The 14,226-nt window shown below is 34.9% G+C and overlaps 1 protein-coding gene across 4 annotated transcripts; it reads right to left on the reverse strand.

The window, feature by feature from the left end:
- Positions 1-4,780: 4,780 nt before the first annotated feature.
- LOC121250205 (uncharacterized oxidoreductase At1g06690, chloroplastic) lies at positions 4,781-11,736 on the reverse strand. Of its 4 annotated transcripts, XR_005937731.1 has the most exons (11): positions 11,346-11,735; positions 8,624-8,715; positions 8,457-8,497; positions 8,201-8,365; positions 8,078-8,100; positions 7,894-7,965; positions 7,501-7,668; positions 5,678-5,760; positions 5,545-5,607; positions 5,234-5,472; positions 4,943-5,083 (listed from the first exon to the last, which is right to left on the reverse strand). XR_005937731.1 is itself a non-coding variant. In XM_041149227.1 (10 exons), exons 1-10 carry the CDS (start codon positions 11,557-11,559, stop codon positions 4,898-4,900), a joined length of 1,107 nt encoding a protein of 368 aa, XP_041005161.1. In that variant the 5' UTR covers positions 11,560-11,734; the 3' UTR covers positions 4,781-4,897. The 4 variants fall into 4 exon arrangements, 3 of the variants coding, with proteins under 3 accessions (XP_041005161.1, XP_041005162.1, XP_041005163.1); XM_041149227.1 differs by lacking the exon at positions 5,234-5,472 and having other exon boundaries at positions 4,781-5,083; positions 11,346-11,734; XM_041149228.1 differs by lacking the exons at positions 5,234-5,472; positions 5,545-5,607 and having other exon boundaries at positions 4,781-5,083; positions 11,346-11,736.
- Between the last annotated feature and the right edge of the window lie 2,490 nt (positions 11,737-14,226).

Genomic DNA, 14,226 nt, shown 5'->3' on the forward strand with positions numbered 1-14,226 from the left:
GATTTAAGGAGATGGCAGGATTAAGAAAAATTTCTATCCATTTACTCAGATCATTTTCAGTGATAGATGTGATGTCCATTGGCCAAGGGGAATGGCACCAAAAAATGCGGCTAAAGGGACACCTTTAAAAAAGGTGAGAATCAGATTTCTCCTCCCCTGAACACAATGGACAGAGAGCCTGATCTTCAGTGAAAGAGAGACAGGTTTTGAGGAGTGATCTGGTTGGCAAAATGTTACTTTTAACTTTCCACAAAAAAAATTTTAGCCTATCTTAGATCTTTAAAGACCACAAATTTTTCCAGTTAAAAGTGATGGGATGGTTGGGCTGGATGGAGGAGGAAATGGCTGCACAGGCTGATTTTACTGAAAAAGACCACTGGAATGGTGTTTCCACTTAAGAGTATCCCTTTGATTATGGTATTGATATTGAGAAAGAGGGATTCTTTCTATTTCAGTACCAGTCTCCTCAGAGAATAAAGCTTGGATCAAGATAGTATTCCATCTTCTAGGTTCCTCTAAGGTGAGTTCAGAGACTCTAAGTAGAGGATTTTGAATTATTCTTGAGGATCTAGGAGAGGGGACAGGACGAGAAACGATAGGGATCGAAGGGTCACTCCAAGCTTTATTATTAAAGCCATTGTTGATTTGGAGGCAGAAACTAGAGGCAATGAAGCCCCTCTGTTTTAAAAGGCCTTTCCAGAAGTTAGAGTCAGAATTTTTTGGGAGAACATTAAGCCAAGATGAGTTTTTGAGGTACTTTGTTGGGAGGACAGATTTCCAATTCCTACTTTCACCACTAATGAGATGCCACCCTAGCTTACTAATTAATGCCTTGTTGAATTGAACAATTAGTCTTAGTCCCAAACCTCCCATGGATTTGGGGGTATAGATAGATTTACAAGATTTGGAAGTGAAGCTGTGGGTTTTTTTTGGATCAAATCCCCTCCAAAACCTCATAAAGAATCTATCTATCTCCATGGTTTTCTCTTCGGAGTGTTTTTGAGATACACAGAGAAAAGAATTTCTATGAAATTCAAGTACCGGGCTTTACACTCGTAGTCCTAGGGAGAGTGAGTCTTCTCAAACTTTGTTTTCCTTGTCCACACGTGGAATGGTTTGAATTTGAAAAGCAATCACATAAATATATCGATCTTGACATGAGAGAATCAGTAAGGATATCTGTTGATAAACTTTGTTTGATAGCAAAATTGAGGTGAATGCTAATAAAAATCGAAAAATATCCCTAGTTTAGCATTCCACCATAGAGAAGTATGAAATACTATTACCAATGGAATATGCAATATAAACAATCCACCTATTCAATACTTTTAAGATTATTATTATTATATCAAGATTAATTTAATATATATATATAAGACTATTATTATTATAATATCAAAATTATTTAATATATATATATATTAAAAAAGTTAGATAGGGGCTTGCTAAACCAACTCAAGGGTGGTCCAACCACCCCAAGACCATCATCGTAGGTAGCAAAAATGACTCGCATGAGTTATACTCCCCACCCTCCTCTGCGGTTTGAGATCCACCTACATAGGTGGATCTTGCCAACCACGAGGTATAGGTTCAAGCAGTGGTGCCCCGATCCTCGGTAAAGGACCTAGTGAGAATCTGTGGTGCCAAGGATGCCAACCTATCGACAACACCCATAGGTAGGTTAGATAGTTATGACAAAACCACTAACAAGAGATAATACTCATGAAGATGCAATGTAAACTTTCATATAATGAAATGGATAAATACATATATTAGTGTGTGTAGAGCAATCACCCTCCCAAGCAAAAAAAAACATGTATTCGTAACATAACAAGAAATCATCCTCCCAATAAAACACAATTATATAAGCTTGGCGAGGAATCACCATCTGAGGAGCTAACCTCTGTGCAAAACTCGTTATGTATAGTATCACCAAGGTGAGGAATCACCCTCTTCTTGGGCACATAAAACTCATTATATTCATCACATAGAGGTTCATCACGTAGCATTTGTCGCCTAAAATGCCAATAGGGGAAGCCGCTTCACCGTTCGAAATTGGGGAATCACTCACACCCAACCAACATGCAAACCGACTCACCTGCCCCAAATAGGTCAGTGCTCACACAGAGATATACATGTTGTACTGGAGAACGTCTACCCGTCCAACCAACTCAAAGACACTACACTTGGTATGCCCGGAATATTCTCATTCTCTTCTATCATGTGAGGCCAATACAATATTGTCTTACTCCAATCATCACGAGGGGTTCTCCTTCCCATATGGAACAAATGGCAATGCACCTCATAAATGGTTGGGGGAATTCTCCTTCCCTTCCATGATGATTGACACAAGATAAGGTTATTCACACAAATATCACTGAAAACAATCGTATTCAAGATCTCAGAAAACACGAAGTAAAAATATTCATAAACATAATGGCGAAAAAATTTATTAATTCATGATAAGAAGGGGGTTATAGAGTATGCATATACCAAATTCCATAACATTCTCACAACATTTACCCTACATTTCTCAGCATTATCTTAGAAGCTAACATACCTCACTGCCTATGGTTGCGCTACTCCTTTCTTTGTCTCATTTGAAGTCACTTGCTTTCTCCGAAAAATCTAAGTCTAAGGATACTCAGGTGTTTGCGATCTCAAATGTGAGATTTTATCCCTTATCCAATCCCATTTATAGGGCGGGACCTTCAAATGTCCTTCTAACATACTTCTAACTCCAGTTATGCTTGAATATGAGTCTTTTTGTCTCAATCGTCCTACTGTAGGATGACATAGACAGACTGGCAGGACATGGTTCGCACATCCTTACTATTTGCCTTAGTCCAGTCCTCAATCTCTCTTCGAGTGAAGGTCTCTCATGTGGCGTTGGACCATATCTCTGAGTTCAAATAATATGATCTGACGAGTCATGATCTTTTATGCAGACCCACTCCAGATGTGACTTTTCAAATGCAGTGTGGACTTCTGCGTACGACACTACCACCTTCTAAAGTTTCCGTGTTATTCTGAAAAGCTCACATATATGCTCTAGTCTTTCCTTGACCATTGTTTGCTTTGGGTAGGTAACTCTCTTTTGCCCGAGCTACCTGCCTCGTCAGCTCCTCACTCTCATCTTCACGCGTTAGGTGTCTTTTCTAGCTTGCCTACAACAAGGTGAAAATTCCTTCATTACCTTACACTAGGACGTGTCTGCTAGGCTTTCTACATAGTGTTGCTTGCTCACATGTTGGACTAGCTGCATTTTGCAGCACCTGTGACTATTTTTCACCAAGCCAATGGAATGATTCTCGTCTTTGCCTTCCACTCTCACTCGATTGGTGGTCTATCTCCTTGCGCTGGTGTAATCCTCACACAAGCAGTTCACCAACCACGAGGTTGCGTTCATATTCACCCACATAGATAGTTCTTGCCACCCATGGTGGCTGACCAACCTCTCAAGTTTAGTGGACTGACCTCCACAAAAATGTCTTGGGTGGACGACCATTCCTTTATGTTTTTTTTAAGGAAAAATTCTATATATCATACTATCATCCTACTTTCATCCCACTAAGTATTATGTGACACATTTATCACTATTGAATTATTATTTATTGCATGCTTCTTTATCATATAATAGTGATAAATGTGCCACATATTATTTAGTATGATCAAAATAAGATGAGAGTATAGTATATAGTATTATTCTTTTTTTAATAGTATGTTTTATTTTATTGAGATTTATGACGACAATTTCATATGGTGTGATAAAAGGGTTGTTGATGTGGAAGAACCCAATCATTCATGTTTGAATGAAAGGTGAATGCCTCTAAAAATTTGAGCCCTCATTCTCATGGGAGCCTGATGGATCCTGACGCTGCCATTTAAGTGTTTTGTAAAATACAATCCAAGTTGGTGGTTTGCCTTTTTTTGTGTAAGCACCTTTCACGCGAGCAGAGAAAAGATTGTCACTTAAAATAAAGAAAAAAGAAACTATTCGTAAATTTTGGTAAGAAAGATTGCAAAGTTATAAATACTATTTCGATGATCGTTTTGGTTAATGTATCAGAGCGAAATATTTCGATATCGATACCGTTTCGGATATTGTTTCACGATAGTTTATATATAATAGATTAATTATATATGTATAAATTATATTTCAAAATAATATTAATACACGTCTTAAAAAGTTAAAACACATATTTATAAAATTCAATAATACTTCTAAGTTTTCAATCCAACTATTTAAAAAAATAATCAGTCCTTCTAGAAAAGGGGATTAAAAAAGTGGAGAATTCAGATGTGAGAATTTGAGTGAAAATTACGAAAAAGTAAGAGTTTTTATATTAATTACAAAAATCCATTAATTTCGGCTGGTACACCAAAAACCGGCCGGTATTGACCGAAATGCACGGGTACGACCGGTACGAAACACATTCCCTCCCTATACCAATCACTACCCCAACACGGTAAATACCGGCCATACTGGTCGGTACCGCATGATATTTAATACTCTGAGATAGACTATACTACAACTTTGACAACCAAGAGTACCTCAAGTACTCTCAAACACACTTACTACTATTCTTTACTTTATTATTATTTTTTACCTACTTTTACTACTATTCATTACTTTTCACTTATTTTTTACTACTATTCAATATTCTATTATTACTTTTTCACTACTATACATAAACATTCTCAACACTTCTCAGGTATTCTCACATACAATCTTATATTTCCCTAATGAAAGGCACCATAGCTTCTAAGCCTGTACACGTTACAGAAGGCATTTGCTTAGTAATATTCATATACAGAAGCTTTTGTAATCGATGTAGAGAGTAATTTTACAGCTTAGGCGATAAGGGAATATACTTTTGTATGCTAATAATAAAATTTACAACTTCTCAACTGGGAAACCAGCTACAGGTCTAATCTGTGAGGCCAAAGAACGCAGCTCATTTATCTCATCAACAGTAAGTCTCCAGCCAAGTGCACCTGCAAATTCCTCCGCTTGCTCTGCAGTTTTTGCTCCTGGTATTGGCACAACATTCTCCTGAGCTATTAGCCAGTTGAGGGCCACCTATAGAGAGGAACCCATCTCTTAGTATTGCTCATAAGGCACCGGATGGAAGTTGGTATACACAAGAAGGAAAGCATATAAAGACATTATGAGATAGTGCATATACCTATGACTAAAAAGGATGGTATAATGTCACTCAGTTTTTATTACCTTCCATAAAGTCCGCAACAAGTGGACTTCAGGTAGAAATTGTTTCTTGGTTGGTTGGTTAGATTTTCTTGCTGATTCAGAGATAAACTTATTGATATGCAGTGTACTTGTGGAATAACCTTATTACTTTGAAGAATACTTGTGTTTGCGAGGCACTCTTATCACTCGCAAATTACAAGGGATTCCTACAAGAAGCTTTTGGCAGTCTAATCAGACTAGAAGTTTTTTGGCAACTCCTCCTACATGATAAAACCTTAAGTGTTTCTTATGGCATGATATGACACACTATTTAAAAGAAAAACAAAACAAACCTGTGTGGGAGTTTTACTGTAGCCCTCTGCTATTTCCCCAAGCCTGTTAAGCAAAGGTTGGAGCTGCACAGCACAGAAGTATTTCAACAAGGCAGTTGGAACGTAATGTTTCACTATGTTCCACAGCTCTTACCTTCGTTAGAAATTCAGGGGTGTAAATCTGCCTGCGAGGACCAGCTGGTGGATTTTCTGGTGTATACTTCCCCGTAAGAACACCTACATATGTTGAAAAGATAATATATCGTGTACTTCTGACATTGCGTCTTTTAACCATGTACCATACTTGGGATCACACACAATATTACACCAGGACCATTCTAAACTATTGAACCCCTTCAACAAATAACTTTACAAGTGTCATGGACCTAAAGCACCCCACTTGGAGTAACAAGGGTGCACACAAATAAACAGTGAAGTGCATATGGAAAGCAAAGAAAAAAGAAGAGCATATAGATCGAAAGTGAAATATATAATCCAAGACTTCTAACATACTGTAGTGAAAGCAAAACCCAATAAGTTGTTCACAAGAGTGAATCAGATCATGATAAAATTCTTAAACATATCTTGAATCTTGCTTGGTTTAGTTTCAACTTGTTTGTAGTTGTTTTTGTTTTATTTCTCATATAAGTTTACCAGACTGTCAATGTTGGATGGGTGATTGTAAATTTATAAACTGTGAACTAGATGTGCATGGGATGATAGTGATTTGATTTTGAAAGGGTGACTGTCTACCAAATAGCAGGACTCAATTAACACCTATTTCACTCACTGACTTATTAAATCTGCTATGCAAAGTAATCACCACAACTTCATCTATAATTAAAGAGTACTGCTACATATCACACTCCCATCCCACTTTCATCCCACTGTGTAAAATGTGGCACTTTTATCACCCTTGGATCATGTTTTATTTTTTTTAAAGAAACATTCAATGGTCGATGGGCAATGCCACCTCATCATAGTTCAATGAAAGTGTGGTAGGTAAAATTTTCCATAATTAAAATCAACCATACTCAATGGTGGTAAAAGCAAAACCCATTAAGTTGTTCACGAGAGTGAATCAGATCATAATTTAAATTCTAGAAGGCATATTGCAAAAAGCGAAAGTTACTATCTATGTGAGATATGTTAACAAAAGACATGATAGTCAGCTTCTAATTGAATTAGATTCTATTAAAGTTAAGTTTTATCCATTTATATTCATTTTCAGATTTTATAATCAAACCTTAACCGTCAAATCTATTTTTCATTTATGGATCTCATTTAATTGGATTAGATTCAGATTGAATGCATGCTCTGATGATAATCTTGAAAGCCTAGCAAAAGACATACGCATTTGCATGCACAAGCATAGGCATGTGTAGAGGAATTTGTTTTTCTTTCCGTTAACAAGAACCATAACCTATATTGAAGTGATAGAACAGAGTATATATTGAAACAACAGCAACGATAGAAACCACGGAAAAAAATTGAAATGCTGAAGAAAAAGAAATGCCCAATGTTGATTTCTCAGAATCATAAGCCAATTTCCTGCAAACCTCAGATACAAATTTGTTTTTAAAATTTCTGGTCAAAGTGCTCATGTCATTAGATCATTGGCCCTGAAACAACAGCAACAATAGAAACCATGGAAAAAAATTGAAATGCTGAAGAAAAAGAAATGCCCAATGTTGATTTCTCGGAATCATAAGCCAATTTCCTGCATACCTCAGATGCAACTTTGTTATTGAAATTCCTGGTCAAACTGCTCATGTCATTACATCATTGGCCCACAGCATTTAAAGTCATGATGGGATGCCTAACATACACGAACTGAGAATACAATGTTTCTCTTGGCACATCTTATTGCCAATTGGGGATCTTAAGCTTTGGGTTTCAGAGGCAATGATTAAGATGTCTATGTAACACAGAAAAAGAAAAAAATGGAGCAAGACCATTGGAGTGTAGGCAATTCACCTTGAGCTATAGGTGAATATGCAATCAAAGAGATCCCGAGTTCATCACAGGTTGCCTTTACACCATTATCCTCCGGTGCCCGATATATGAGGCTGTAATTGACTTGGTTTGAAGCCAGTGGAATACCTCTCGTCTTGAGCTTCTCATATGCATCGCGAAGTCGCCTTTCTGAAATTATACACAGTACTCATCATCAGTGCCCCACAAATTTAATGGAGTAAAATTTTCAAGCCATGCATGTTAAAATTTGTAATTTTTGGTGGATAGTTTCATTCATTTATATGAAAACAGGAAAAAAAATAAAGAAAGAAAATATGGCTCAAACAAAAAGAGTTATGCATTATTTTATTAGCAGAAGTATAATAAATTATAATTTGAATGGTAGAAAAATACCACTGTAGTTTGAAACACCGACAGCCTTGACAAGGCCCTGCTCAACAGCATCTCCAAGACCATTGATATATCCTGAAAATTGATTTTGCAATGAACTAAACCTCTTCAGAATCCAGGATTTGTACAAATTTCTGATTTTATTAGCTAATGTTGTTCAATGAGACAGTGGTAACGCATGAACAACCTTCATTTCCCCATACTCCAGGCCTGAAATTTTCCAAGAACACTTTGTCACTAGGGATGACAAAAAACTTATTTAAAGGACGCTTGTACAAAAATCATATAAAAAGGCTCACGAAACACAGACCAATGGAGTTGATATAGATCTACTGAAGATAGTCCAAGGCGACAGAGGGAATCTTTAAGGGCATTGAGGACACTCTGACGGCCCAGTCTCCATGGTAAAGCTGCAAACTTGGTTGCAACAGCAACATGCACGTTTGGATCCTTTTCTTTTCTTTCCTTGATAAATCTGTGACAGGGTAGAATTTTATCAGGTTAATTAAAATTTATGTATGATCTGAAAGTAGAAATCTAAACCACAATGGATTTCCAGAATCTACCTTCCAAGTAGAGTTTCTGAATTTATGGCACCAAATGATAGCTACATGAATCAGAAAATGACAATGTTATTCAGACAGATGACACTTGCACTGCATTTAATGGATAAGATTTTTTATAAGTGTATTCAATGGATAAGAATGAAAGAATAGTAACACATATTTCTCACCCGAGAGCCATAAACTTCAGCAGTGTCAAAGAAAGTTATACCGCGATCAATACTGACATCAAAGGCAGCCTTAGCAGCCTTCATTTTTCTATCTAAAACATCACAAAGCAAGAGCAAATGTAAACATGTCTTCAAAGACTCATACATAAGATAACATCTTTTCCCAACTAACTAAGAAAAATTAGCTGAAAATAAATTCAGCTATAGATAGCAAATCTAACCTAAGTTAAGGAGGTACAAATGTTGTTGTCCACACAAGGTATAAATGAGGCCCTGAGGGCATCTTAAAATCTGATGATCTTATTAACTTCATTAATATAAGAAAATGAGTTTGCTATTTGAACATTAACTTCACAAAGAGACAACTCCAACTGCTTTACTAATCAAACCAAATTCAAAATTATATAAACTATTACACTAAAAATATTATATACAGGCATTTAATCCAAAATGAATAACATGCATAAAAATTTAAACTAATTTGGAAAAGCTAATAAAATTGAGTGTGGCATCAATATCATATTAAAAAAAATTGTAGAGACAACCAGCAGGCATTTGCTAAGGGTATACAGATTATACATTCAGTTTTAACGTGCCCATGACGAGCTGGAATGAAGTTCAAGGTCAACATACCAGAATTATTCAAACTGGACAAGAAATACAATCCCAACAACTGGAAAACATATAACACATGGTCCAAAGAGAGATTAATTGGATTTCTGCTGACGTCTGTGTTGCAAGATTCTTCGCATTTGTTATAACGTGTCCAATGGTGGAATTCATGATAGTTTCATGTCGGGAAGGTTATCCCTTCTCTTCTTCATTCTGTACCTTTTTCTCTGTTCCCTTTTTTTTTTTGCTTTTTTTTTTTCTCAACTTTGTTTCAGAGACTCTTAACCTGGATGATATAAAGGGCCTATCAGATAGGGCTATGATGTTAGGCTTTTGGAAGAGGTCAAGCAGGGTTTGATTTTGTTATTTCAGGTTCTGAATTTGTAAAGGTATCAAGAGGCTAGCAAGCTTACAAAATGTGTTAGAGTGCAATATCGCATTAAGTAGTGAAGTCAATGTGATGCCAGTTTACTTATAAAAAAACTAAAGTAGTGAAGTCAATGTAGCATTTAGTGGTGAAGAGGATGGAGAGCAGACTTTTTGGGATTGTGTAGATGCATTTCTCCAGAGGAGTAGAATTGCTAGTATCCTATGAATTGTCTCATGTTAGGAAGATTACAATCTTGATCAAGTTTCTCTCTGAAAGTAAGTTGTGGGGAAGTGCCACAAAGGGGAAGAGCTTTGGAAAATATTTGGCGCCACTGAAGTATCATGCACTTTTTCCCAACCTATGCTCTAAAGTTGACAGTCAGGAAACTTAAGTGTACGAGTAGAAGGGCAGATCGGTATTTTCTTTGGTCCAAAAAAAGATTGTGCAGAGAAATAGTGGCTGATTTCTCGGTAGATGGTTATAGGTTCAAAATAGAGGTGCTCATGAAAATGACTGGTTGGGAGATAATGACAAGTCAAAGATCCAAGGCTAAATTTCTTTATATCAAAGTTAAGGGGAATAGACAAAGCTACATTCAGTTGGAAGAGTATCTGCTGCACTCCTGCACCTCCTGAAGCACTTTTTAATTTTTTACACATCTTCCTAGGAGTTCTTAGTGGAGACTTCATTAAGCAAGAGAAGGAAATTTTGGAATGGCAATGCATTTGGAAGAGTAGTAGGGAACCAAGGGATCACTTAGCACTCCATTTTTCCAGTTGGTAGAGGTTTTTGGGCTCTCCAGGGTAGGTCAGTCATCCCAAGAATTAATGTGAAGTTGTTGGGCTTTTCTGCATATTTCTTTTTTGCATATTTTGATTTTCCTTAAATCCAATGTTTGCTTTTAGTTAAAACTGATGCGGCTTTCGAATTTGGAAACATATTTTAATCATTCATTTTCATTGTGAAAGCATACAACCCAACAATTATATTTATAATTAACATAGCCAACTATATACACCAAGAAACGGCGATATTCCTCACTAACTTCACATTTTTTGAATTGACAAAACCTCTTAATTTAAAAAACTACAAGTAGGTTGCAATGCTGAATGCTCTTCTTCCACTTTTGCAAGAGAGCCAGCCTTGCTATTTACACAACTTGCTTTATATGATTTGAATATTTACAGATAGATACAATAATTTGGAAACCCAATATTTCATTTTATTTTCAACCTCGTTGACACCTAGCAAAAAAGAAAACCTCCTTGACATCTTCAAGTCCACCTTTAGCCTTACCTCATGTTTCCTTCAACAGAAGATTGCCTTTAACTACTCCCTCAATAAACAAGCGCGCCAAATTTCGCATTAATTAAATTCATCTATTATCTCGTCTATAAACTCCTGTTTTCTTGTATGTTTTGATATGTAAAAAAGGAATTTGCAAATTTTAGAGAGGAGATAATTCTTAATCACCATTTGTGTTCATTTTCTCAAGCCTAGAAGATATGGAAAGACAATGTATCCTAACGGTGAGTTGGAGCTATAGCATGAGAGTCGAACACCCAAAAAAAAGAAAAGGTACAAAGAACATGTAGATGGACTCCAGCATTGAGTACGAAGTATAGCAGCAGGAAAACTAGCATGTAAAGCCGCAGCTGATATTAAGAATCAATTCCAACAGGGTAATTCAGGAATTTCGAAAGTTATTTCCCCCATTTTGAGCGAATTTAAGGATCGTACCGTCCCATTCAAAGTTATTCCAATAGCTTGTGTCACCCCAAGACCAAGCTCCAATCCCAAGTTTTGTGACCTTCAATCCAGAGGCGCCTAAACTCACCTTCTCTTCGGCTGATTTCAAAGCAGCGAAGTCCTCAGAAGCAACAGCTCTTATCCGGTGAACTCTCCTGTGAATGGACACAGAAAAGCACGCACTACTAACATGTACGGACATCATTTCTTGGAATTACACAGCTGCAGGGATAACAAACTCCAACAAGAATAGGTTTCTTAAATTTGATAAAGTTTTTCACAAATTTAACTAAAATGCTATGATTTCTGAAGTATTTGAGTAGAGAGTGATCGGTAGGGAAACAAATTGGTTGGCTGACAGAGATGCGGAGAAATGGTTCTTAAGATATACACGTGAGACAGCATTGAGTGGTCATTTTTCTACTAGAGAAAAGCTATTTCGCCTCCAAAGTTTACCGCTCATATATACCGCCTGATAATTTTTTTTTATTTGATAATTAAGAAAGTGGTTTTAAATATTTTTATTTTTTTTATTTTTTAAAAATATTTAAATATATTAACAAAATGTGAATAGAAAAATAATAAAAAAAAATTTACAAAAGCCAACTAGCAGTGATAATGAGCGGTGCTACTCAGGCAGCAGAATAGCACTGCTCTTTCTACTATGATGACGTTTCTCGATAGAATAATTTTTCTAATTAGTTACTATTAACTATCTCACACCTTACACTTTATAAAAAATATTTCACATCTTATAAAAAAATATTAGGTTAGAGTGTGGGGTGAATGATGACTGACGTATGACAAAACCCTTCTCAATAAAAGTCAAGTTAAAAATTTTAAGAATTTCGACTTGATTTGTGAAAAAATTTGAGATTGTTAAACACGCATGCGTTTGTCTTGATCATTTAAATTTTACTTCTTAAATTCTTACACATTTATGTACAAACTCTAAGTTCATCGATATGTCATCTTAATTAATGTATCACTTTTCCATATTTTTTTATTATCTCATGCCCATATAAAAAAATCTTGAAAATCATTTGTAACACAACAAATTTGAGATAAATAATATTAAGTTCTTGAAGAGTCAGTTTTATATATTACAACATTCAATTTTCTTATTATTTTTATTTAATTTATAACATGTTATGAGCACAAGACTATAGCCAATTGTTTTGTTCTTTCGATCTTTCCTGTTAAAAGATATTTGCATAACATTTTTCAGCTACTATAAGTTCTTCTAAAAATCTTGCAACCTCACTATGTAATTATCATTCTATCATGTGCGAAGTATTGATATCATTCACTTGAACCATATTCTAATATTTTAATATGTTCTATGTGATATTGTATGAACTAGAATATTTCTATATTAATGTGGTAAGTATTCTTGTTTATTATTTCTTACTATTTTTTGAATAAAATCTCAGTATTTCATATATGACTTTCTTGCATACATCTTCTATCATTTTCCAGACTATTTACAATGAAATCTGGAACTTTTTCTATCCAAACTTTTTCCTCAACTAAGTTTAAGGCAGGCTTTGCCAAATTATGAGCAACAATATTCTTTTCTCTATAATCAAACTGTAGAAACCAATCCTTCCTACTCTTCAATACATTCCTAATGTCATCAATTAAAGGACCAAAGTAAGACATATTTTCTTCTTCACACTTCATAGCCATTATGATTGCCTTTGCATCTCCTTCGAATATTGCTTTCTGAATATTGAGTTTAGGGCTGAGCAAAAATTTGACAATCTGACTCCGCTCCGGCTCCTCACTGGCTCCGCTCCGACTCCAATTAGTCGGAGTTGGAGTCGGAGTTCTTTTCCTCTTAGAAGTCGAAGTCGGAGTCATTAATAAACCGACTCCGACTCCGCTCCGATCTGACTCCGACCCTCCACCTCCGAATCCGACTCCGCCTCCGCCTCCGCCTCCGACTTGGCCCTCCGACTCCGCCTCCGCCTCCGATTTTATACATATTTTATAAAAAAAAAAATGTGTTTTTCTATATATTAATCATTTAAATTTTATACAACTATATCTTATATAGTCAGTTAAACTCAATAATATACTAGTTAAATAATATATTTATACTATAATATATAGACTAAATTGACTAATAATAGTTTAGTATATGACTATATGTAAATTTCATACTATTACAAATTTACAATATTACTAATTTACTACTATGTAACACTAAATTACTAATGTATAAATATAATAGCATGTAATACTAATGTATATATAATATACTATAAACACTAAGATGCATAATAACATCAACATGTAATACTAATGGATAAACACTAATCTATAAATTTATAATAACATTTAATACTAATGTATAAACTATGATAACTAAAGTATTATTCATATAAATTTTATATAACAATATCTTGTATTAATTATATTTTTTGACCTAATAAATTCTCAATATATTCCTTTTGATAAATATATTAGTAATACTATATTAGTAATACTAATACACACTATACATTAGTATAATAATTAGATTTATGGCCTAATACTAATACTATTAGTAATCCACTTTAAGTCTATATATAAATTACTATATAAATCACTATAGTATTAATTACTAATACTATATTACTATATGATACTATTAACTATAGTGAATCAGTGATATACTAGTATTAGACTACTAGTATACTAATACTATCAGTGATATAGTTAGTATAATATTTATACTAATACTATGATATAGTTATACTAAATTAAAATTACTATAGCAAATACTAATATATAGTTATGCTAATCACTATAACTAATACTCATACTAATATAGACTATAGTTATAACTTATAGTATTATACCTATACTAAATCACTATAACTTATAC

The sequence above is a fragment of the Juglans microcarpa x Juglans regia genome, chromosome 2D, assembly GCF_004785595.1.
Source record: "Juglans microcarpa x Juglans regia isolate MS1-56 chromosome 2D, Jm3101_v1.0, whole genome shotgun sequence".
Classification (NCBI taxonomy): domain Eukaryota; kingdom Viridiplantae; phylum Streptophyta; class Magnoliopsida; order Fagales; family Juglandaceae; genus Juglans; species Juglans microcarpa x Juglans regia.